Raw genomic sequence first — 23,661 nt, forward strand, 5'->3', positions numbered from 1 at the left:
CTATATATACACACACACATATAGAGAGTATTTCCTAATTGGCCGGGCACAGTGGTTCACGCTGTTAATCCCAGGACTTTGAGAGGCCAAGGTGGGCAGATCACGTGAGGTCAGGAGTTCAAGACCAGCCTGGCCAACATGGTGAATCCCTCTGGTAGTGGCTTATGCCTGTAATCCCAGCTACTTGGGAGGCTGAAGCAGGAGAATCACTTGAACCCAGGAGGTGGAGGTTGCAGTGAGCTGAGATTGCGCCACTGCACTCCATCCTGCGTGACAAGAGTAAGACTGTGTCTAAAAAAAATAAAAAATAAAAATAAATAAATTCCTAAGTACCAGAAATACAATGAAAACAGGACGTCAGTCTCTATAATGCAAGGAAGATTATTACTGAAGATGAGAGGCTCCAAAACAGCAGAGGAGGTCTCTCAAAATAAAAGAAAGTTCTTCTAGATGTAGACAAATCATATTTGTATATGTTTATCGGGTACCATGTGGTGTACAAATTTCAATACAGTGTGTAAAGATTAAATTAAGCTATTAACATATCTATTACCTCAATATTTCTCTTGATAAGAACATTAGAAATTTACTGTTTTGGCAATATTGAAATGTACAGAACTCAATTATTAGCTATATTCACATGCTCTGCCACTGATCTAAAAAAAAAATCCATCTGAGGCTTTGTACCCTTTGATGACTATCATCTCCCCAGTCCTCTTACCCTACCCCAGCCTCAGTAACCACCATTCTACTCTCTGCTTCTATGAGTCCAATTATTTCAGATTCCACATATAAGTAGGAATGTGTGGTATTTGCCTTTCAGGGTTTGCCTTATTTCACTTAGCATCGTGTTCTCCAATTCCATCCATACTGTTGCATATGACAGAATTTCTTCCTTTTTTAAGGGTGAATAGTATTCTATTGTGTAGCTGTACCACGTCTTATTCATCCATCCCTTGATGAACACTTAGGTTGATTCCATAACTTGGCTATTGTGAATAGTGCAGCAATGATCATGGGGGTGCAACTATTTCTCTGACATAGTGATTTCAAATCTTTTTGGTTCATATGGTAATTTTATTTTTAGTTTCTTGAGGAACCTCCATACTGTGTCTACAATGGTTGTACTAATTTACATTCCCAGCAATGGCATACAAGAAAGGGTTTTCTCCACATCCTCACCAATGCTCATCTTTTGTCTTTTTGATAACAGCTATTCTAACAGGTGTGAGGTGATATTTCATTGTGATTTTAATCTGCATCTCCCTAATGAGTAGTGATGTTGGGCATTTTGCATCTGTTAGTCATTTGTGTGTTTTCTTTTGAGCAATGTCTATTCATATCCTTTACCCATTTCTTAATTGGATTATTTATTTTCTGTTTATAGAGTTATTTGAGGTCCTTATATATTATGGATATTAAACTGTTATTCAGGGTATTAATAAACCCTTATTTTGGACATTAAGCCCTTTGTATAACTTGCAAATATTTTCTCCCAAACCATAGATTGTTTCTTCACTCTGCTAATTGTTTTCTTTGATGTGTAGAAGGAAAAGTCTTCATAGCATATAAAATGATCCTCAAAAAACAGACACCACTTTTTCCACAAATTGGTAAGGAAAGGGCATTCCAGGTGGAAACAGAATCAAAAGCTCAGTTTGGGAAAGATGAACAGTCTAGCTTGACTTAAGCAAAGGTTCCAAAGACAGAAAAGTGAAGTGGGCCATCCAGGCCATGAAGATCCCCAAATGCTGAGGTTGAGGAATCTGGAGGCAGCTCCACAGACCACAGGGGCATGGAAGCTTTCTGCATGGGGGAGCCAGGCAGTCACGGCCAAGCTGTAGAAAAGTCATATCTGCTGTGTGTGGTTGTTTCTCCACTCTGCTATACGTGTATGTGTGCCCAAAGAGTTCATCTCTTCCCTCCTTGTACACATCACAAAAAAAGCCCTGAATGCCATGGTAGAAGAATCTGCAGCTAATTCCAGAGGCAATGGGGAGCTGTAGGAGCTTTTTTATATAGGGGAGTTAAACGGTTAAGGCCAAGCTGTCGAAAATGGATTTGATAGTTATACACAGAATGGACTAGAAAGGGGAGAGACCGGTGATATTGGTAACAGTTGTGATGTATACAAATGATCCAGTTTACAATTCTAATTGCTTTCTTTATATGTCCTCAAAATCTACAAAGAGCATTACATGAAATTAATTATTTAAAAGCCATTGAAGGCTAGGCATGATGGCTCACACCTGTAATCCCAGCACTTTGGGAGGCCAAGGCGGGTGGATCACTTGAGGTCAGGAGTTCCAGACCAGCCTAGCCAATATGATGAAACCCTCTCTCTATTAAAAATACAAGAATTATCTGGGCTTGGTGGCACGTGCCTATAATCCCAGCTACTCAGGAGGCTGAGGCAGGAGAACTGCTTGAATTTGGGAGGCGGAGGCTGCAGTGGGCCAAGATGGGGCCATTGCACTCCAACCTGGGTGATAGAGCGAGACTCCATCTCAAAATAAAATAAAATAAAATAAAGTAAAATAAAATAAAATAAAGTCATTGAAAACAATAGCATGATAACATCTGAATCACTGAACCACCAAATGGATGGGGAAAAAAATCACAAACCATAAGAACCCCTGTGTTTGAATAATTCTCTTTTTTATTTCCCTGCTGTCTTCAGGAAAAAGAATAATTCTCATTTTAATAGGACTCATGAACTAAGTTTGGAGAAGTAGGCTGACTAGATTTATCTCTAATATTTTTCAGTTCTTAAAAAGCATACATACTGGTAAACACATGAAATTAGATACCATCTGTGGTTGGTTTGGCCAGCTTATAAAATGCAGTCTATACAAAAGTGACCCAGAAGGAAGAGAGCAGTTCAATTCTGCAAGTATGCTTCTACTGTCAGATACTCAGAGCCTGACGCAAAGACAACAATGAAAATGTTATCTGTGCCTGTTTTAATATAGCCCCGAGTCTTCAGAAGGCGTATCTGCCGTGTGTGCCTGTCTGTTTGCTCTGTTTGATGTGTGCGCGTGTCCAATCAGTTCATTTCTTCCCTCCATTTTGCCTGCTTAAAAAATTAAAACATCCCGGAGCATATCACAAAATACCATGCAATGACAGCAACAGAATTTTTTTTGCTTTTTTAGTGATGAGGTCTTCCTTTATCACCCAGACTGGAGTACAGTGACATGATCATAGCTCAGTGCAGCCTCAAACTCCTGGGCTCTGGCAACCCTCCTGCCTCAGCCTCGTTAGTAGCTGGGACTACAGACATTCACCACCACATCCAGCTAATTTTATTTATTATTATTATTATTTTTGTACAGACGGGGGTCTCACTATGTTGCTATGTTGCCCAGGCTGGCCTTGAACTCCTGGCTTCAAGTGATCCTTCTGCCTTGGCCTCCCAAAGTGCTGGGATTACAGCCATGAGCCATCTTGCCCAGCCAGCGGCTGAGATTTTTGACAGCAGACATACCCGCACGTAATCTCCATCCCAGGGAATTTTTCTCTAGCTCAAATAACGTGCAAAATTAAGACTGCCTAATAATTTAATCGATACACCATTCCAAAATTCATGAGTGTACTGAAAACATAATGATTTATCGTCAGACACCTTGCTTTCTAAACTTAGTCACACACTTCACAGGGTGGTTATCTCACTTCACAGCTTTTCCTTTCTGAGGCCAGAAAAGGAAGGGGTTTGCCTTCCTCTAGTATTTATTCTTCTGGACTACATCGAGTGCTCTAAGCCTGATGTTAGGCAACAACTGCCCATTAGCCACTGGCTACATTTGCCTCTTTCTTGTTCCAACAATATTAGTGATCTGTGATACAGGACACATTTGTTTGCTAGCTACAAATTCTAACAAAGCTAAGTTTTATTCATGTAGTTATTCACAAATTAAACACACACACACACACACAAACACACACACCACAAAACTCAAGAGATCACCAAATACTATATAAATAAACAAGCCCAAAGCCACAGATCAGGGGTACCTATGATTTCTTTAAGAAGATACTCTGTTCAGGTCAACATTTAACCAAGTGGATTCCTCTGCTCAACACCCTTGAGTGGTTGTCATTTCACTCAGTAAAAGCCAAAGTCCTCAAGATAGCACATGACTGCTTCCCCACGCCCCCATCTCTCTGCCCTCCTCTCCTACTGGCCTCGCTGTGCCCTAAACACTCCAAGCGCATTCCTGACTCAGGGCCTTTGCAATTGCTCTTTCCTCTGCCTAGAACACTCTCACCCCAGATACTCCCATAGCTCGCCTTCTCCGCTCCTTCTCTTTGTTTAAATGTCATCTTCTCCATGAAGCTTTCCCTGATCATGCCCATCCCAGACCCTCCATCCCCGATCCCTGCTTTGTTTTCTCCACAGCACCCATCGCTATCTGATATGCTATGTATTTTACCTACTTATATTTCATAAATATAATTGTTACATAAATAAAATAAAGTAACTCCAAATACAAGCTGCCTAGAAACTTCCACTGGCAAGGATTTTTTTTTTTTAATCTGTTTTGTGCACTGCTACAGCTACTGCTCCTAAAACAGCAGGTGCTAATAAATATTTGTGGAATGAATATAGTAGGTGGTAGGCCTACAAAGATGACTAAAATAATACTGTTCCTACTATCCAGGTGGTAACAGTATCCACAAATATTGCTCCCTAAATAAAATCAAGCCTGTCAAATTATCTGCACTATGGTCTTTGACAGTCTGGCGATACAGTTAACTTGATTGAATCATTACCAACACTTCTTTAGAGAAGTAAATTTAAACACTCTCCATAATCTCCATAATAAGTATTCATATAAGAATAATCTAGTTTAAGCAGAACACAAAACCCAAAGAAACAGTAGGAAATAGATTTGAAAAGGACAGCTTAGGAAAGTAAAAAGTTGTTGATAATATTCTCAACTGGGCTGAAGGTGGATAGAATATATCCTTTCTGCCATAGCTCTATTTGTCAATGTTCATAACTTCCAAAAGCAATCTACTGAATTTTAGAAGTATATTACATATGACAACAATTTCCTATAAAACATCTTTCTCTCAGCATTTACAAATGAAATATGTGTCCACTCAATGTCATCCCTTTTTTATGACCTAGTCAAACAGTAAGATAGTAAAAATATGTTTTCAAAAGAAATTGTCCTAACAGGCATTAAAGTCTTATTTTATAGATTTCATTTAACATCTCACATCAAAATATTCATAAAGAACATTTTTCCTGCAATGAATAATACAAAAGTAGAAATCACTGTGTTTATTATAAAACAGCCAATAAGTGTGTAAGAGCATTTTCTCCTGAGTTCTCTATTAATAATTCCTTTTCTTAATCGAGTAGGATGTTGTATAATTTGCCTATCAGGATTCTGAAGACTGAAGTGCTTAATGAAGAATCTGCCTTAACTAACAAATTTATCAAAAGGAAGAGAAAGAAAAAATTCAGTCACTGATGCTTTACTGCAAAGTCAAAAAACTATAAACAAGTGCTGCTTGAATGGGAATGAATACCCAAAAAGGTAATCCTCACTTCCAAAATTCTCATTTTTGCCATTTTCTCATTGCTCTTTGCCAAAAAACGTTTGGGAGTTCTTTGCACCAGAAACATTAGGAAGAAAAAAAGAAGATACATTTTCCTAGTCCTTTCTACTCCATACAAAAGATGTAATTTTTCAGGAAGCTAGGAGTCTAACAAAAAGAAAGAAAACAAATAAAAATAAAATATATAATTTAAATTATAAATTACACACGATAGTCTTATATTAAGTCTCATCAGCCAATGCTTCTAAATAAATTCATTCAATAGACTTAATGAACATCAGACAACACTCTCCAAGAGAAAATTGGCCCTCTGTTAGTCTTAACTAGAATATGTCACAAGTATCATTAAAAATGACATACAGGCCGGGCGCGGTGGCTCAAGCCTGTAATCCCAGCACTTTGGGAGGCCGAGACGGGTGGATCACAAGGTCAGGAGATCGAGACCATCCTGGCTAACACGGTGAAACCCCGTCTCTACTAAAAAATACAAAAAAACTAGCCGGGCGAGGTGGCGGGCGCCTGTAGTCCCAGCTACTCGGGAGGCTGAGGCAGGAGAATGGTGTGAACCTGGGAGGCGGAGCTTGCAGTGAGCTGAGATCCGGCCACTGCACTCCAGCCTGGGCGACAGAGCAAGACTCCACCTCAAAAAAAAAAAAAAAAAAAAATGACATATAACACTTTGGGAGACTGAGGTGGCAGATCATGAGGTCAAGAGATTGAGACCATCCTGGCCAACATAGTGAAACCCCGTCTCTACCAAAAATACAAAAATTAGCTGGGCGTGGTGGTGCACACCTGTAGTCCCAGCTACTCCGGAGGCTGAGACAGGAGAGTCACTTGAACGCGGGATGTGGAGGTTGCAGTGAGCCAAGATTACACCACTGCAATCCAGCCTGGCGACAGTGAGATTCCGTCTAAAAAATAAAAAAAAAAAAAAACAGGCATACAACAAACAAACTCATGCACATTTCGTTGGCTTGAGAATATCAAATCCATCGCAAGCTACTTAGAAATTGCATCAACTCTTCTAATGAATCAGGAGTGCCTTTAATCACACAGCAGAAATTTAGCCCAACACCTTCGAGCCATGAATTAGGATGGAGCCAGCACCTTCTCCAACCCCTTTGCTCAAGTAACATTACATAAGAGGCTGCCAGTCTCTCTCCTGTCTACTGGAATTCCAGCCAAGACGAAGCATTACAGGAATTGAGTCAAAGTAAAATTGAGTCATCTGATCTGGAAATTCATTTTTAGTTCCAGGTCTTGTAAGTGGAAGAGTTTTCTGAGGTCACCTAAGGAATAGAGGGGACTAGGGATGGGGAAAGGAGGTCCCGGAGGACACTCTATTGTATGGTGTGTTCATGACCACACAGCTTGGGGAGAAGAGCTCAAGCTAGAACTCAAGTCTCCTAACTCCTTGTCCAACTCTTTCCACTAGAATGTACTGGCCCCTGTTGAGAATGTGCTATTTTGATTATTTTTAAGTAGGGACCTTTGGATGCAACCTTAAAAAGAATGAATTCTCAGGTTTCATTTATTTTTATTTTCATTTTAAGTTCCAGGGTAAACATGCAGGATGTGCAGGTTTGTTACATAGGTAAACGTGCTCCACAGTGGTTTGCTGCACCTATCAACCCATCACCTAGGTGTTAAGCCCAGCATGCATTAGCTATTTTTCCTAAAGCTCTTCCTCCTCCAATCCAACTTGCCAAGAGGCCCCAGTGCATGTTGTTCCCCTCCCTGTGTCCATGTGTTCTCATTGTTCAGCTCCCACTTGTAAGTGAGAACATGCAGTGTTTGGTTTTCTGTCCCTGAGTTAGTTTGCTGAGGATAATGGCTTCCAGCTCCATCCATGTCCCTGAAAAGGACATAATCTCATTCCTTTTTATGGCTGCATAGTATTCCATGGTATATGTGTACCACATTTTCTTTATCCAGTCTATCATTGATGGGCATTTGGGTTGATTCCATGTCTTTGCTATTGTGAATAGTGCTGCAATCAACATATGTGTGCAACAGGTTGCATTTTTTAACTGAGGATAACAAGTGGCTGTGAATAATAATCCAGCCTTTGGGAAATATATCAGCATCAGCCTAGTTTGTGATTGTCTTGACCTAAAAGCCATAGACCTCTTGCTGTCCATCATTCTGGAAAAAATCCTGTAACAGGCAATGAGGTTGGCTTTAAATGAAGTAAGGGGGAGTCAATATTCTTTTTTCTCTGGTATAGAAGTGGTCTCTCCCTTGGTAGAAATAAAGGAATCATCTGTAACATTTTATAGTACTGGAGAAATAAGCTGCTCCTAGCAAGGCAGAGACTACTTGGGAGCAAAACAGGAGATGACACAGGAAGAGAGCGTAGGGCAAGACAGCCACAGAGGGGCGTTTGAGGAATTCTGTGCACCATGCTCTCTTTTCATTATTTCTGAACCACCAGTAAAGCTCATTAAAAATTATAGACTAGGCTGGGCGCGGTGGCTCAAGCCTGTAATCCAAGCACTTTGGGAGGTCGAGGCGGGCAGATCACGAGGTCAGGAGATAGAGACCATCCTGGCTAACATGGTGAAACCCCGTCTCTACTAAAAAAATACAAAAAACTAGCCAGGTGAGGTGGCGGGCGCCTGTAGTCCCAGCTACTCGGGAGGCTGAGGCAGGAGAATGGCGTAAACCCGGGAGGCAGAGCTTGCAGTGAGCTGAGATCCAGCCACTGCACTCCAGCCTGGGCGACAGAGCGAGACTCCGTCTCAAAAAAAAAAAAAAAAAAAAAAAAAAAATTATAGACTAATACTTATGGCTATGCTCTAAAAACCTCAAGATATATGCACAAAGACATTCAGTGCAGCATTATCTATAAGAACAAATGAGCAAAGTATCTATCAATAAGGGACTATTAAATCAGCTATGCTACAGCCATGTGATTGAACGTTATGCAGTCATATAACATGAGTGATGTCTGTACATACTAATATAGAAAGATCTCAACATATATGTGAAAAGGCAAAGCAGTTTTTTTTTCTTTTCAGTAGGTGGGTTAGGAGATAGTAGTTTTATAGGTAGATAAATGGATTCCTTTTCTACTTATATTGTATATATAACTTTTCTGTATATGGAATCTCCAGAAACTTTTTAACTGTGCTTATTATAAATTTCTACTTGGATAAAGAACCCAGCCCACCAAGGAACACAATGAACAAGGTTAGAACCCGCATTGTCCAAGCTGAAAAAAACACAACTCTTTCTCTGGTCAGTTTGTTTTTGTTTTTGTTTTTTTCTGTTTTTTTGTTTTTTGTTTTTTTGAGATGAGATGGAGTCATGCTCTGTCACCAAGGCTGGATTGCAATGGCACAATCTCGGCTCACTGCAACCTCGACCTCCCAGGTTCAAGTGATTCTCCTGCCTCGGCCTCCCGAGTAGCTGGGACTATAGGCACGTGCCACTAGGCCTGGCTAAGTTTTTTGTACTTTTAGTAGAGACGGGGTTTCACCATGTTGGCCAGGCTGGTCTCAAACTCCTGACCTCAAGTGATCTGCCTGCCTTGGCCTTCCAAAGTGCTGAGCCACTGCGCCCAGCCCTCTGGTCAGTTTTAAGAGCACAAACCTATAAGGAAACGAGGTTCTAGGTCATGTCTATCTTAGTAGAATTCAACTGAAAAGGACTGAGAAATTTGTAGACTGCACCTTCCATTCTACCCCCTTCACCCTTTGCATAAATCTGTCTACTCCAGCAAACCGTGAATTTCTTAGGTGGCAACCTTTCTCCTCCAAATTCTTTCAATAATTGCTCATTAAATATCTACTCCACTTCAGGACAAGGATCTGGAAATACACAGTTAATATTTGGTCGCTGGCTTCACAGAATGCAGTCTAGACGTGGCTGGGGCCACCTAGACAGATGTCTCCCTACAGTTCAGTATGTTGGATGCTAATGTGAAAAAGTTTGGGTGGGAAGAAAAGTAGTTATCAGAGGAAGAACAGAGTCCAGTGACCAAGTACAAAGTGTGTTTATCAGCAGTGAATCGGGGCAAAGGTTGCCTACAAAGCAAGGCTCTGATGTAATCAAAGGAATTCAGAGAACCAGGGCAGGCTAATCTCCAAGAAACACTAATAAAAATGCTCACTTCAATCAAATGTTCTGAACACCAGCACATAAATACCCTTCTTTTAGTGTTTATCACTGTAGGCAGCTTTGCTATGAAAAGAGAAAAGGTTGAGATAAACGAGTTAATTAAGCTGTCAGGTCTAGACCAGCGGGAGTGATTCTTTACCCTCCTTTCCAGCAGGCAGTCCATCTCAAGTTTCCAGGAGCAGAGCACACTCACTGCATCCCCTTTTTTCCCTATGGTAAAGGTCTGACAGTGTCATTCCTGAGTGGTGACAGCAAATGACTAAGAACTGCGTGTTGTGCCTGTAACTGTCCAAAAACCGCAGACCAGACTATCCTAAGGAGTGTGAATGTTCTAGAACAGGGGTTCCCAGCCTCTGGGCCACGGACTGGTGCCAGTCCATGGCCCGTTAGGAACTGGGCCACACAGCAGCAGGTGAGCAGCAGGCAAGCGAGCATTACCATCTGAGCACCACGTCCTGTCAGATCAGCGGCAACAGATTCTCATGGGAACGCGAAGCCTACCGTGAACTGTGCATGCGAGGGATCTAGCTTGGGCTCCTTATGAACATCTAATGCCTGATGATCTTCTGAGGCGGGACAGTTTCATCCTGAAACCATTCCTCCCCAACCCCAGTGCATGGAAAAACTGTCTTCCACGAAACCAGTCCCCGGTGTGAAAAGGTTGGGGACTGATGTTCTAGAAGGCTGGAAAAAAACAGGAGTGACTATGGCCTTCCAATTCTGAATATTCCAGATACCAAGCGGAGGTCCAGTATGGCCTCTGAGGCAGGGACTATACCTTTCTCATTCCTGTGCCCCTTGCATATGGTGCTAAAAGCTCTCCCATTTGTGGAATGAAAACTAATAATAATAAAAGCTCTATGCATTTGTGGAATGAATGAATGAACACCATCCTCTGTACTTGTCTAGCCTGTTTTGTGCAGAGAGTAAAACTTCAGTGAGGACCTCAGGTAAGCCATGACGCTATCGGTCCAATTATCTGCCAAGCTTTCCGAAGGCACCTTAGTTGTATCCCACACCTGTCTCTGGCTCCGCCCTGTTATTTGCTGACTTAACTGTCCTGGGGCAGGTGGCCAGGTTCAAGCCAGCTCTGCTGGGGCCTTGTGAGAATCACAAGCCAGAATGCTGAAAATGGTATTTTTTTAACCACATAGAAGTCTTATTTTTGCATAGTTAAATGTATCTACTTTTTATTTCATGACTTTCAGGCTTTGTATCCTGTTTAGAGGGTTGGGACACTCTCAGTTATAAATTCACCAATTTTTTTCTAGGATTTCTATTTCATTTATTTTATACTTAATTACTTAATCCATAGGAATTGTGTGTGTGTGTGTGTTCTAAAAGAAATAAGAAAAGGATCTAGATTTATCTTTTCTGAATAGTTAGCTAGTTGCTCCAACATCAATTACTGGGGATCTTTCTTCTCGCACTGATTTTTAAATGTTACCTTTACTATAAATAAACCCTATACACATTTGCTCACTATACTGTAACTAGACATCACTCTGTCTAATTTTTTCCAACACTAAACTCTTTTAACTAATATAGTTTCATATTGCATTTTAAGATCTGGTAGGTCTGTACACTTCCTTTGTTTTTGGATTTCATATATTTCATTTTGCAAAATGAATAATAGTCTAAATTTGCCATGTCCCTAAAACAGACCTTGTTGCCATTTTAACTGCAATTTTATTTCTTTTATGCCGAGACTTAGGGGAGATGAACATTTTTACAATATTGTGTCTTATTATCCAAGAGCCTAGTATGTCTCTCCAATGACTTAAATCTTTTATGTTTCTCAGTAGAGTTTAAAAATTTTTCCTCATACTGTGTCTGCATGCTACATTTAACTTCAGATGTCTTACTCTTAATGTTTAATATGTTTAATTACCATTTTATAAATTCTAAAAATTCCAAGCACCATTTCCTGTGCTTAGAATACTTTTCAATCACTTCTCCATTTGGCAAATTCCACTTGTTCTTCAAGGCCCTATTCAAATATCACTTGCTTTGTACAGTCTTCCTTGGCCCCATATCCAATCAGGATGCACCAGTATCCTTCCTCTGATCTCCTGAACATCTTGTGTGTAACACCATCATGCCACTGGTCACGTTGTAGTGCAACTTCTGCAGACAGGTCATTACGCTGGGAACTCTAGAAAGAAAGGAGCCCTGAGCCTGGCTCATACCAAGCACTCAGTGCCATAATCATAGAGTATGCTTCTTCATATTTCAGTAGTGCTTTTGCAGTGCTAACAATGATAATGTTGATAAATGGTAGAATTTGGAACAATGTGATTATGGTTTATTTTTTCTTCCTTAAACATAAGCCATGTTTAAAAATGCAGAAAATTATCGCATAATGAGGAACCATAAATAATTAAGAAATGAAAAATAGATACATTCTTTTCCTGGTATGTATTTCAGCTGAATGTAAAGAGGCAGCATTGTAACAGTAAATAGAGCATCCTCTGGCATGAACAAGACCTGAATTTAAATCCTGGGTCAACCACTTATTAGCTAGATGATGATCTCAGGCAAGTTTCTTCATTTCTCTATGTCTCATTTTCTCTATCTGTAAAATAGGCATAATAAATATTTTCATAGAAGGCTAAGACACATTTCAAATATCCAAAATACTTGATTTCCTCCCCAAACCTGCCCCTTCTATGCTCTTCCTCATTGCAAGAAATGACATACTATCCTCCCAGTTGCTGAAAGAATTGGAGAGATCTAAGATTCCCCTCTTTCTTCTACTTCATGTTGCCAACTCATCAGCAAGTTTTCTAAGCAATTCTTTAGAAACATTTCCAGAATCCAATAACTTCTCAGCACCTGCTCTCCTCACATTTGGTCCAAGCCACCATCTTCTCTTATCTTGACCATGACAGGAGCCTCCTAACTGGTCTTCTTGCTTCCACCCTTGCCTTACCATCTACATGTTGACTGAATGATCCTTTTAAACTACATCAAATCATGTCACAACTCTGCTCAGAACTTTCACCTAATTCACTCAATCTAACTCAGGGAAGAACTCAAATCATCACAGCAGTCTCAAGGACCAACTGGACACCCTCCTTCCCCCAACTACCTCTCTGACTTCATCTCCATTCCTCTCCCGTCCTCTCGGATCCAGCCACACAAGCCTGCCTGCTGGACCTGACAGCTCTCAGGGCCCTGGAATTGCTCATCTCACTGCCTAAAAAACTCTTTACCAGATATCTTCGTGATCCCTCACTTCCTTCAGGTCTCTGCTGAAATGTTGCTTTATCAAAGAGGCCTTCCATTATTGCCCCATATGCAATAGCACCTTCCCCACCCTCTCACCTCTCTAATATTCTCCATTCTACTTTTTTTTATTTTTTCACAGTACTTTACACCACCTATAATATGTTTATATGGTAAGTGGTCATCACACTCCAACACCTAGACCACTTAGTAGGTGTTCAACTCATACTTTTGGAATAACTGAAGAAATGAATACATTCTTGCCAACTACAATTCTACAGTTTATATAAAGCATCTAGCCACAGAATAGATTCTCCTAAAATAAGTAGTCACAAGGAACTGGTGAAAAAAACTCACCCATCCCTGATGCCCATGCTCATTACTCACCCAATGCTTAAGTGATTCAAAATAAAGATTCCTTTGTTTTACACAGAACAACACGAACAAAAAAATTCTTCCTGGAATCCATTAGAGATTGCCAACCCCAAACCTCTTTTCTACATTTTTTTTGACTTTTAAAAATTACGCCTCTGTCCCCTCCCTCCTTCCCCCAGACTCTGGGACTCCTCTCCTTCTGTTCATTCCTATTTGGAGCTGAAAGCCAGAAATAGCTGTTTACCTCATTGTCCTCATTTCCCTTCATTGTTACCATTCAGTTCTCTGGTGGCTTCCCTGTTGTGGATGTTTTTTAAATGAATCCCCAATAAGTTGAGAAAGAAAAGTATCAGTAAAGACCCTGGACACAGTCTAAAGTAAAAATACATTACATGATATTTTCTTCAGGAAAAACTATTTAAAAATTGACCCTAACACAGTTTCTCCATTTATACATATATCATCTAATATTATTCTCAAAAGTAATAATGTTAAAGAGCTGGAGAAAGAACACACCATACGGAAGAAGGGACTAATTGTGTTTATTTAAAACACGAATAATAATAATTATGCATGTTCAGCTCTTCCTCCTACAAGCAAGCCTATAAAAATTATCTAACAAAGGACTAAAACAACATGATCTCCAATCATTCAGCAAATCATTTTTGCATGCTTGACCCACAACTCCTGCTTTCATTTTTATTTTAATGCAGGGTTCAATAATACAAAGGCTTTTATAGGTTCATCTACTAAATAAGGATTTACCATCCAAAACCGATTTTTTAATGGGCAATTTCCTTATAGTGGTAAATGCAAATTAGATAATTTTCCCATTAAAATCATACAATATGCTAGAAAAGATAAATCTCTAGCACACTGGCACAAAATCAAGTAGGTTGTGAGTCCAAAGATAACTACAGGTAAACCGAACTAAACATTTTAAAGCTTATATGAAACTATATTAACCAGAAAAACTAGAGCCATTCCCATGACGATGAAGGTCCCAAAGGCACTAAGCATTTCCTTCCCATGATAGTTGTCTCTGGATAATTTAACCCAACAGAATAAAATCATCATGTGAATTACCTCAAAAATAAAAAGCAAATATTCTAAAATTTTATTTTGATTTAACTTTATGCTAAATGTTGTTAGTCTCTGATAGCAATGATACCTCAGCATACCAACTTGCCATTTGGGAAAATAGTCCCAAAATGTGCTGGATTGAAGAGGAGGAAATAGGCAGCCCAAGATTTAAGTTTACATTTTGAGGTAGATAATCTACAAAGTAGCTAATACTGGGGCAGATATTCAGCTATCAATCAAAAGTCGATCTTTTAAGGCCAAGGAATACAGTGACACCATAAGGCATGCTGGCTAGAAACACTACCAGTTAGAAAGTCCACAGTCTCAATTTGCCTAGGATAGCCCCAGTATACACCGATTGTCCCAACATCCCAGCAGGTTTAACATTTGTCCTAGATAGAAGTATCCCAGGTGGAATTACAACTTATATAGTTATGTAAATACATACTTAAATGTGAGCCATAAATGTCGATCAGCCCGTTTGTCCCAACCTCAATTAACCACAAATTCTAATGTCCTTTAATATTTTTCCACCCCATAACCATGACAATCCTTACTGCAGAGGGCTCAATAACTATTTGTTAAACGACTTCATTAACTAGTATATTAGCATCCTCAGCTCAGGAATAGACAGGATTTTAAATTAATCTGGATGCTGCAGGGGAGAGGTTCAATAAATACTAGCTGATTGAATCTCGGTGAGAAAGGGTGACAGATTAAGAATTCAGCACTGTCTATTATATTGTTGTCTTGCTTGCTGTTAAGATATTTTCAGATATATGGTTGCCAGTTCTCTTTCGGGGAGGAGGGAAGCAAGAAAGCGTATCTTTTCTTAATTGTCAAATCTCTTTTATATCTGACATAAATTATGGCTCCACTGCCTTCTATTCCATTCTCAATAAGAAGAAAATTTCTCCTTGACACACACACACAGAGACTTAGTGCTTACAGCTCAAGAACTGGTCTAAGAATTGGTTTTACTACAAATTCAAGGATACATATATCAAATGTATAAGAATAGTTGCCTATGGTGAAAAGGTAATGAAATTAAATAATGGGGATAAAATAATCAATATATTAGACCACAGTAGGGCCTGATGGACTGACAATTACAGTAAACCATTACCTGAGAAGTGTGATTAACTCAAGCTTGTCTACACAAGTTCCCAAAAATGAAGAAAAAAAACAAAACATATTGCAGTTCACAGATACAATGTGGGAACAATTCAACCTTCTGAAAATCTTTGCTGAAACATATGACACTCCCACATGTGAGATATTGATGTCCAAAATGATCTCTCTCATGTAAAAAAGAAATCTGTTTATTGAATCAGAACCATTTATTTTAAATGCAAAAAAGAACTTCCAGGAAATGTAGTGTTTTGCTGTTTTGATATTAAATACTAACACTAATAATGGCTAAACTTGGCTTTCAAAGATAGTTTCTCCTTTCCTCGATTTAATAAACTTCTTGGGAGTCCTGTAACTCAAAGAAAGGAGAAACTGTAGTTGATACAGGCCAGAAAAATGGCCCCCAGATCACATCAAATAAGAACTCTTAGTGCACTAATCTTTACAACATCACCATGAAAGAAACTGATAAAGCTAGAGTGATGCTTGGGACAAGAGGCCCAGAGTGGTGGGCAGAAGTAAGAGAGAAGAAAGATGAAATGAAGGAGAAGTCGCCCATTTATCAACTAGCAAATATATTTTAAGCCCTGCTATAGGCGTCAAAGCTCAAGAAATTGGCCAAAATAATAATAATAATAATAATAAGTGTGGTTGATCCCTATTGTCCCTCTGCCTACATTCTAACCTTGGCCCTAACCCCATGAATAAGCCATGTTTAGCAGAGGGCTTTGCTGCTACTCGAGGAAGCAGATGGCAGCCCCTATCACCTCTCTGCCCTAGCTTGATACTGCCCAGGCTCTCGGCTCAGTCTGCAACCAAATTCCTCATGCCAAAGTTAGGACATTTCAAACTTGTCATGCGCAACCATCTCTCTCATTCCTGCAATCTCAGCCATGGGAAGGACAGCCTCCTCTCCCTTCTCATCCCTTTCTGCCCTGTTTCTTCCCTCCTGCTGCACATCTCTCACCACTGACAAGCTTCCACTGTGCTCTGGAACTGCAAGCCCTTGTCAGTGAAAATCCCTACATCCTCAGCCTTTCCCCCAAGTGCCCTCTCCACCTCCCAACTCCACTGAGAGCTGGTTCTCCTCTCCCTGAAAAACATGTCATCTGGCAGCAACAGGCTTCCTAGGTTCAGTGCTCACCATGCTACTTCTTTTCATACCCTTTTCCTTGGAAAGGCCTTCCCTCCATCCTATTCTTTTTTACCTGGCTAAGTCCAACTCATTCTCCAAGAAAACAACTCTACTTTCTTTAAGAAGCCTCACCTGATATGGTTGCCACGCCCACAGCTAACTCGATGCCACTCTTTGGTATTACCATAATTCTCTCTCTATCCCATATGTGCTCTCTCTCTCTCTCTGCACTCAGGATATCCTTTTATAAATATGTGTGTATTTGTCTTCCCCATAAAACTGTGAGCTCCTTGAGGGTATATACTGGGCCCTATTAACTAATTGCCGGCATGTAACAAGTATTCAATAAATGTTCATCAGATAAATGAATAAAAATCTACGTCTCTGACTCCAATAAGTGAAATGAATGAGTAGGGATTAAGTGGACATTTTTCCCTTTATTGGATTTTTCTCTAAAACTAATAATGGCTTAACTTGGCTTTCAAAGATAGTTTCTCCTTTCCTTGATTTAATAAACTTCTTGGGAGTCCTGTAACTCAAAGACAGGAGAAACTGTAGTTGATACAGGCCAGAAAAATGGCCCCCAGATCACTATTTAATCTGTTAAAGCTGTTATTACTTACTACCAAACAACGTAAAGATATAGCCAAAGAAAAGCCAACCACCTTCCCTCCTGGCCCTTACCTTTGAGGTAGCCACTGTTAAATGCTTGTTGTGTACTGTTCTATGATTTTTTTCTCTGCTCATGGAACACACACATATGCACAGATAGGGGTTTTTCTCAATTTACAAAACTGGGATCATATATGACATAGATTTTATTCTAAAACACACTCTTTTCACTTAACAATGTATCATGGCCACCCCTCCAGACCAATGCATATGGGCCTCACTCACTCTTTCTAATAACTGTGTAATAGTCCACATGTATGCACCACAATCTAGTCACTCATTCCCCCAGTGGATGAACAGTCAGGTTGCTTCCAGTTTTGTGGAAGTTTTGAAAACAAAGTTAACAAAACTGGTCTAAGATTTCGACAGCATACGTGACTTATTTCCCTGCCAGGGCAATGGAATCTATCCACACACTCCTGGGCCTTTTTCATCATGACTCAAGCTTCTGAAAAGCCAGCAGTTTCATCGAGTGATTGCTTCTTTGTAAAGTGCTTGTTTTCTGCATGTGTATTGCATGGTATATGCATTTACTATTTATTGAACTGGACCAAAAGCTAACCAGAGATAAATTGTCTGGATGGGTATACAGGATGCACTATTTGCCATTAATTCTAAGGATTTGATAGGAAGGAAGAAAATAGGAGATTTTCGCTGGGCGCGGTGGCTCAAGCCTGTAATCCCAGCACTTTGGGAGGCCGAGACGGGCAGATCACGAGGTCAGGAGATCGAGACCATCCTGGCTAACATGGTGAAATCCCATCTCTACTAAAAATACAAAAAACTAGCTGGGCGAGGTGGCGGGCGCATATAGTCCCAGCTACTCGGGAGGCTGAGGCAGGAGAATGGTGTAAACCCGGGAGGCGGAGTTTGCAGTGAGCTGAGATCCGGCCACTGCATTCCAGCCTGGGTGACAGAGCAAGACTCCATCTCAAAAAAAAAAAAAAAGAAAAGAAAAGAAAAGAAAATAGGAGATTTTCATTTTTAACTTTATATAATTCCAGCCTATTTGAATTTAAATATACTATATTAATTTATAATTTAATATTTTAATAGATAGGTAAGTTAACATAGTTCTGTTGTATTAATACATTGATAGTGAATTTTTTATTTTTTTTGAGACAGTTGTCCAGGCTGGAGTGCAGTGGCATGTTCTTGACTCACTGCAACATCTGCATCCCAGGTTCAAGAAATTCTCCTACCTCAGCCTCCAGGTAGCTGGGACTACAAGTGTGTGAAGCCATGCCTGCCTAAAGTTTGTACTTTTTTTTTTTTTTTTAGTACAGATGGGGTTTCGCCATGTTGGCCACGGGGGTCTTGAACTCCTGACTTCAAGCTGCCTTGGTCTCCCAAAGTGCTGGGATTAGAGGCATGAGCCAATGCGCCCAACCTGAGAGTGGATTTTAATATATTACTTTTATAACTTAAAAATAGTTTTTTTGAAAGCTTGCAGGATGATCCAGACCCTGCATTAGAGAAAATAAGCTCTAATTCAATGGTTCCCAAGTCTGCCTGTACATAAGAATTAACTGGGGCTTATTAAAAATGCAGATGACCAGGCCTAACCTGAATATTCTGATTTAGTAGATCTGAAGCAGAGGCTTGGTATCAGTACCTTTGATAAATACTCCAGATGAATCTTGTGATCCTGCCATAATGGGACTCCACTGTAATCTAATGGTCCTTAGAATCACTTTTCACGTATTTTGGGACTCTACCTTTAGTGTTTAGGAACCATTAAATCTGGAATGAGGCCTGGGAATCTATATTTTTAAAAGGCTGCCTAGACAATCCTCCCCAGGTGTGGAAACTCTATTCTATGTGTTATAATTTCCTCTAGCTGGTAATTCAAAAATCAAAATATAATGGATCCATTTTGGTCTCCAGTGGAAAAATACAACACCAAGTTACAAGTCTTTGATCAGAGTATCCTAAAATACCACAAGTTGGGAATGTCTTAGCTTGCTCTATCATAAAATTAAAGAATGCTTTTGATTGTTAGTTTGAATAGTGAACTGAATTTTAATACTTTTCTCTTAAAATTTTTAAAAATAAAGTTGCTTTTCTTATGAGAGTCAATTGATTTGTTTGTTTCTTTGTTTGTTTGTGATAGAGTCTCAGTCTGTCACCCAAGCTGGAGTGCAAAGTGCAATCTCAGCGATTCTCATGCCTCAGCCGCCACCATGCCCTGCTAACTTTTGTATTTTTAAGAGTGATGAGGTTTCACCACGTTGGCCAGGCTGCTGTTGAACTCCTGGCCTCAAGTGATCCATCCGCTTCAGCCTCCCAAAGTGCTGGGATTACAGGTGTGAGCCACCACACCCGGCCAACTGATTTCATTGTTTTATTTTCTTTTTTTAAAACCAACCAGGGACATTTAATTAAAAAAATATAAGCAAGTTATCCAGGAACTAATCTCTTAAGCAGAGTTGTCCCCAAGAGGATGAAGCCCTGCTGGCTGGCTCTGACATTCGATTCAGACTGAAAACACAGTAACTCCTCTGGCCCTTGCTGGGAAATGTCCTGCCCAGGCCATGGGCAGCAGTCTAGTGCAGCTGACCTCCCTCAAGGCCCCCAAACACATGATTCCACCAAAGGCTTGAACAGGGGAAACTCACAAGCAGGCAGAGAGCACACCTGAGACACAAGGACAAGTAAGTCAAGCAAATGGGACTGACTTCTGTAGCCCCTTAAGGGGGGCTGTTTTCACCTTTTTTCTTTTCTTTTTTTTTTTTTTTGAGACGGAGTCTTGCTCTGTCTGGCACAATCTCAGCTCACTGTAACCTCCACCTCAAGCTATTCTCCTGTCTCAGTCTCTTGAGTAACTGGGACTACAGGCATGTGCCACCATGCTCAGGTAATTTTTGTATTTTTAGTAGAGACGGGGTTTCACCATATTGGCCAGGCTGGTCTCAAACTCCTAACCTCGTGATCCACCCACCTCAGCCTCCCAAAGTGATAGGATTACAGGTGTGACACTGCGCCCAGTGTTTACAACTTAAAAAAAAAAGAAAATTCTAATCCTACCATAACCTACAAGCCTAGATATTAGAAATAAGCAGAGATCATTTTAAAAATCAAGAGCATTTATCTTTCCAAGGGTCTAAAGAACTTCCTATTGATAAATTAGGTACTTAAGTAGACACATTAAGTTTCTGGTCCTATAAGCTTATCTCCAGGAGTACAGACAAGAGCAGATAACTGAATTGGAACACCATAGTGAAGCCTACAGTTTTGAAATCTTTTATAAAAATTAATGACAAAAATACACACTTTTCTAGACAAACTCAACTCAGTAACTACTAAGCACTCTACTAATCTTTTAGAATTTTTTTCAAATTCACATAAATAAAAGTGCTGCATAAAAAGATACTTAAAATCCTCAGTCTTTAGTAATATCTAGGAAGTTCTGGTTCTCAACACTGAAAAAGGAAGAAAAAAACTAGGAGTATCAAATTAACAACATCTAGTAAGAAAACAGTGGCCTTGTTTTCCACACTTTGTCAGTACCAAATGCCCACCAAGATGTTTCTAAATGTATTGGAAATTCCAAGTTACTTACCAAGGCTATTTCCTTTAAATGTCATGTCTAGGCCATTCTCTCTCTCTTCTTAGCAAATCAATGATTGCGATGTCTATTACAATATTTGAAGGACTAATAACAGAAGTAGTAAAATAAAGTGGATGTGATCAGAATCAGACAGACTTAGGCAGAAATCAGGATCTGCCATTTACCAAGTTTAGCTCAGGCAAACTTTATAATCTCTCAAAACCTCAATTCCTTCATCTGTAAAATGGCGAGGTAATAACAATATCTACTTGATTGAGTCATTGTGAGGATTAAATGATGTAATACATGTAAAGTACCTGACACATAATAAACATACAATAACTGATATTTATTATTATAGGTATTTTTCTCTCTACTAGATTAGTCAGACTTTAAACTGTTAAGTGCAAGATTACCAACAATAAGACAACCGAGTGAAATGTCTATAGCTGACTCCAAAACATCCTGCTTGAAACTGGGTTGAAGAAGAAATGTTTGAGAACTCAGCCCCATTCCAGGGCTTAGGGCCCCTCGGAATCTCTGGGGTCATCTTCATTTTGCATTCTCAGATAAACCCCAGAGACCCTGGAATAGGAGGGGCCAGAGACTAAATGAAATTGGTGTGACGGCCTAACGAATTTGATGCTTCCTAGGGCATACCAAGATTCCCCATAGTTACTTGGCCCCCACAGTGTGCAAGGTTCTGCACTAAGAGTTTTGGGTGCTTTAAAGCTGAATCAGAAATGGACTCTGACCTCAGAGAGATTTACAACTTATAAGAGATATTCTCCATATGTTCCTTGTGGTACTTTGGACAGTGGTCAGCACCCAAAGCCTCAGTCTTAGAACATAGTTCAGAGATTGTTCTGATTCCATCCATATACACACCAAGTCCCTTATGGTGTTAGCTGTTCCATGCTCTTTTTTCTTTCTCTAATATACCTGAATAATTAGGCATGAATAGGCAGGTAGTATCTCAGAGCCCTATATCACCTCTGTATCCTGGTATCTACAATATAAATTCTGTCATTCCACCAAGCCCTTTCCACCCCATTTCTAGGTACAGATCCAACCAACCATATGGCCAGAGCAATCATCAACAAAGATCAGATTGCTTGAAAAGGAATTAAAACATTCTGGATAGAGATTACGTTAGTCTATATTATATGCCCCAGGATGAACTCTGAAAAGCAGCGCTTAATTATCCAACACATGTTATCAAATTCCTAAACTCCTTCCAAAAAGCAGGGTTAAAGCTTCGGAGTTAAAAAAACAAACAAACAATAAACTCTGCAACTCCTCTTACAGGTTGCCTTCAGGGTATCAAAAGGGGTGGCACTTACTGCTTTGTAAATACACTTTCTAAAAATAATCAATATTTTCCTTAAATGCTTATGGCAAAGCAACCAATTCACTTCATTTTAATTGCTCGCAAGCTGCACAATGACTTGATCTCTTTAATATTTCACTCATACTAGCAGTCACTGAGCTATGACTAACCCGCTCTCCCCAGCATCGTCGCTGGCTCCAGATGGCAAGAAATACATTCCCTTTATTCTTGCCTGAAAAGCAATTCTGATTTTTTTTTCTTCCACCCATTTCACCTGCAGTAATTGTTTTACTCCAGAAAGAAACTGGGTGGGGAGTGAAAGGGGAGATTCATGCAGAGGGGAGCACAGGTGGGGAATTTACTTTTTTTTTTTTTTTTAATGAGGTGTAAGCACTGCAGCTTTAAATCGTGCTGCATCAAGCCCTGGATTTCTTCCATAGCCGAGCTGCAAAATGGTAACTAGAAAGGAGGAAAAATTACCTCTTCCTCCCTCCTGGCCAGCCCTTCCACAGATCCCGGCAGGGCAGCCAGCGCGAGCCCATCCCCCACGCCTCCCAGACCAGACGCGCGGCGGGCACAGGTGAGCCGGGCGCCGACCTTGGCCCTTGGGCTTGCCCACATCCGGGGATCAAGGTCAAGGACGAGGGCTTCCTTCCCCGGCCCCCGGCCCCCGGCCCCCGGCCCCCGGCAGCCCGGAGCCCGGGGATCCGCTGCCAAAGTTTCAGGCCGGGCTGGGGCCGGCGCGGCTGTCGCAGCCCCCTCCGCCCTCCCGCACCTGTTCGGCCCGCCGGGGTCCGTGGACGGTGCCCACCTGGTCCCCACTCACCTCTGGCTGACATGGTGCAGGCAGCGGGAGCCGCAGCTGGAAGGCGTTGGACAGCCCCGCAGGACGCGGGGAGGAAGGCAGCCCCGGAGCGCCCGCCCGGCCCCGGCGCCCTCCGGCTCGCGGTGCGGGGACGCCGCCCGCAGGACACCTGGCCGCCCGCTCCGCGCCGCAAGGCCGACGGGCGGGGACGCAGCGGCCGCGGAGACCCGCCGGGCGCGGCAACGCTAACACCCGCGGCCGCGCTGGGCGGGGCGCGCCTCCCCCGCCCCGAGCCGCCGGGGCCCACCCGGGTCCAGCCGCCCTGCCGCGGCGCCGGGCGGGGCTCTGTCCCCGAGGAACGAGGGTCTGCGTCCTCCCCTCTCCCCGGCCGGCTTCTTAATAAGAGGAAAAATAACGTGGGTGCTCCGAATGGCTCTCCAGCTCTCTGCTTTGGTCCCAGAGAGAGAAAGCAAGAAAGGGCTGTTCGTTCCTTCCCCTAAGTGATGCCCTTGACAGGACAGCGAAGACCACGGTCGTCTGAGGGGGCTCAGCCCGCAGTCCACACTCGGGGACCGACCCACCAGCCCCTCCGAGTCGGCCGGGCTCTCGGAAAGCCTGTGGGAGGGGTGGGATGGGGCGGGACTTTTCCTCCAGCG

At 41.3% G+C, this 23,661-nt stretch overlaps 1 protein-coding gene across 4 annotated transcripts in view; it reads right to left on the bottom strand.

Annotated features, from left to right (window-relative positions):
* Positions 1 to 23,264, bottom strand: part of ABLIM1 (actin binding LIM protein 1) — a 353,493-nt gene extending 330,229 nt beyond the window's left edge. For 3 of the 4 annotated variants that reach the window (XM_030941227.1, XM_030941226.1, XM_030941231.1), the window contains exon 1: positions 23,027 to 23,264. In XM_030941227.1, the coding sequence (XP_030797087.1) occupies positions 23,027 to 23,039 (13 nt within the window). In that variant the 5' untranslated portion in view covers positions 23,040 to 23,264. The remainder of the gene's footprint in view (positions 1 to 23,026) is intronic. The other variant, XM_030941221.1, reaches the window with a different exon arrangement.
* Between the last annotated feature and the right edge of the window lie 397 nt (positions 23,265 to 23,661).

Source organism: Rhinopithecus roxellana, chromosome 11 (assembly GCF_007565055.1).
Source record: "Rhinopithecus roxellana isolate Shanxi Qingling chromosome 11, ASM756505v1, whole genome shotgun sequence".
In the NCBI taxonomy this organism is placed as follows: Eukaryota; Metazoa; Chordata; class Mammalia; order Primates; family Cercopithecidae; genus Rhinopithecus; species Rhinopithecus roxellana.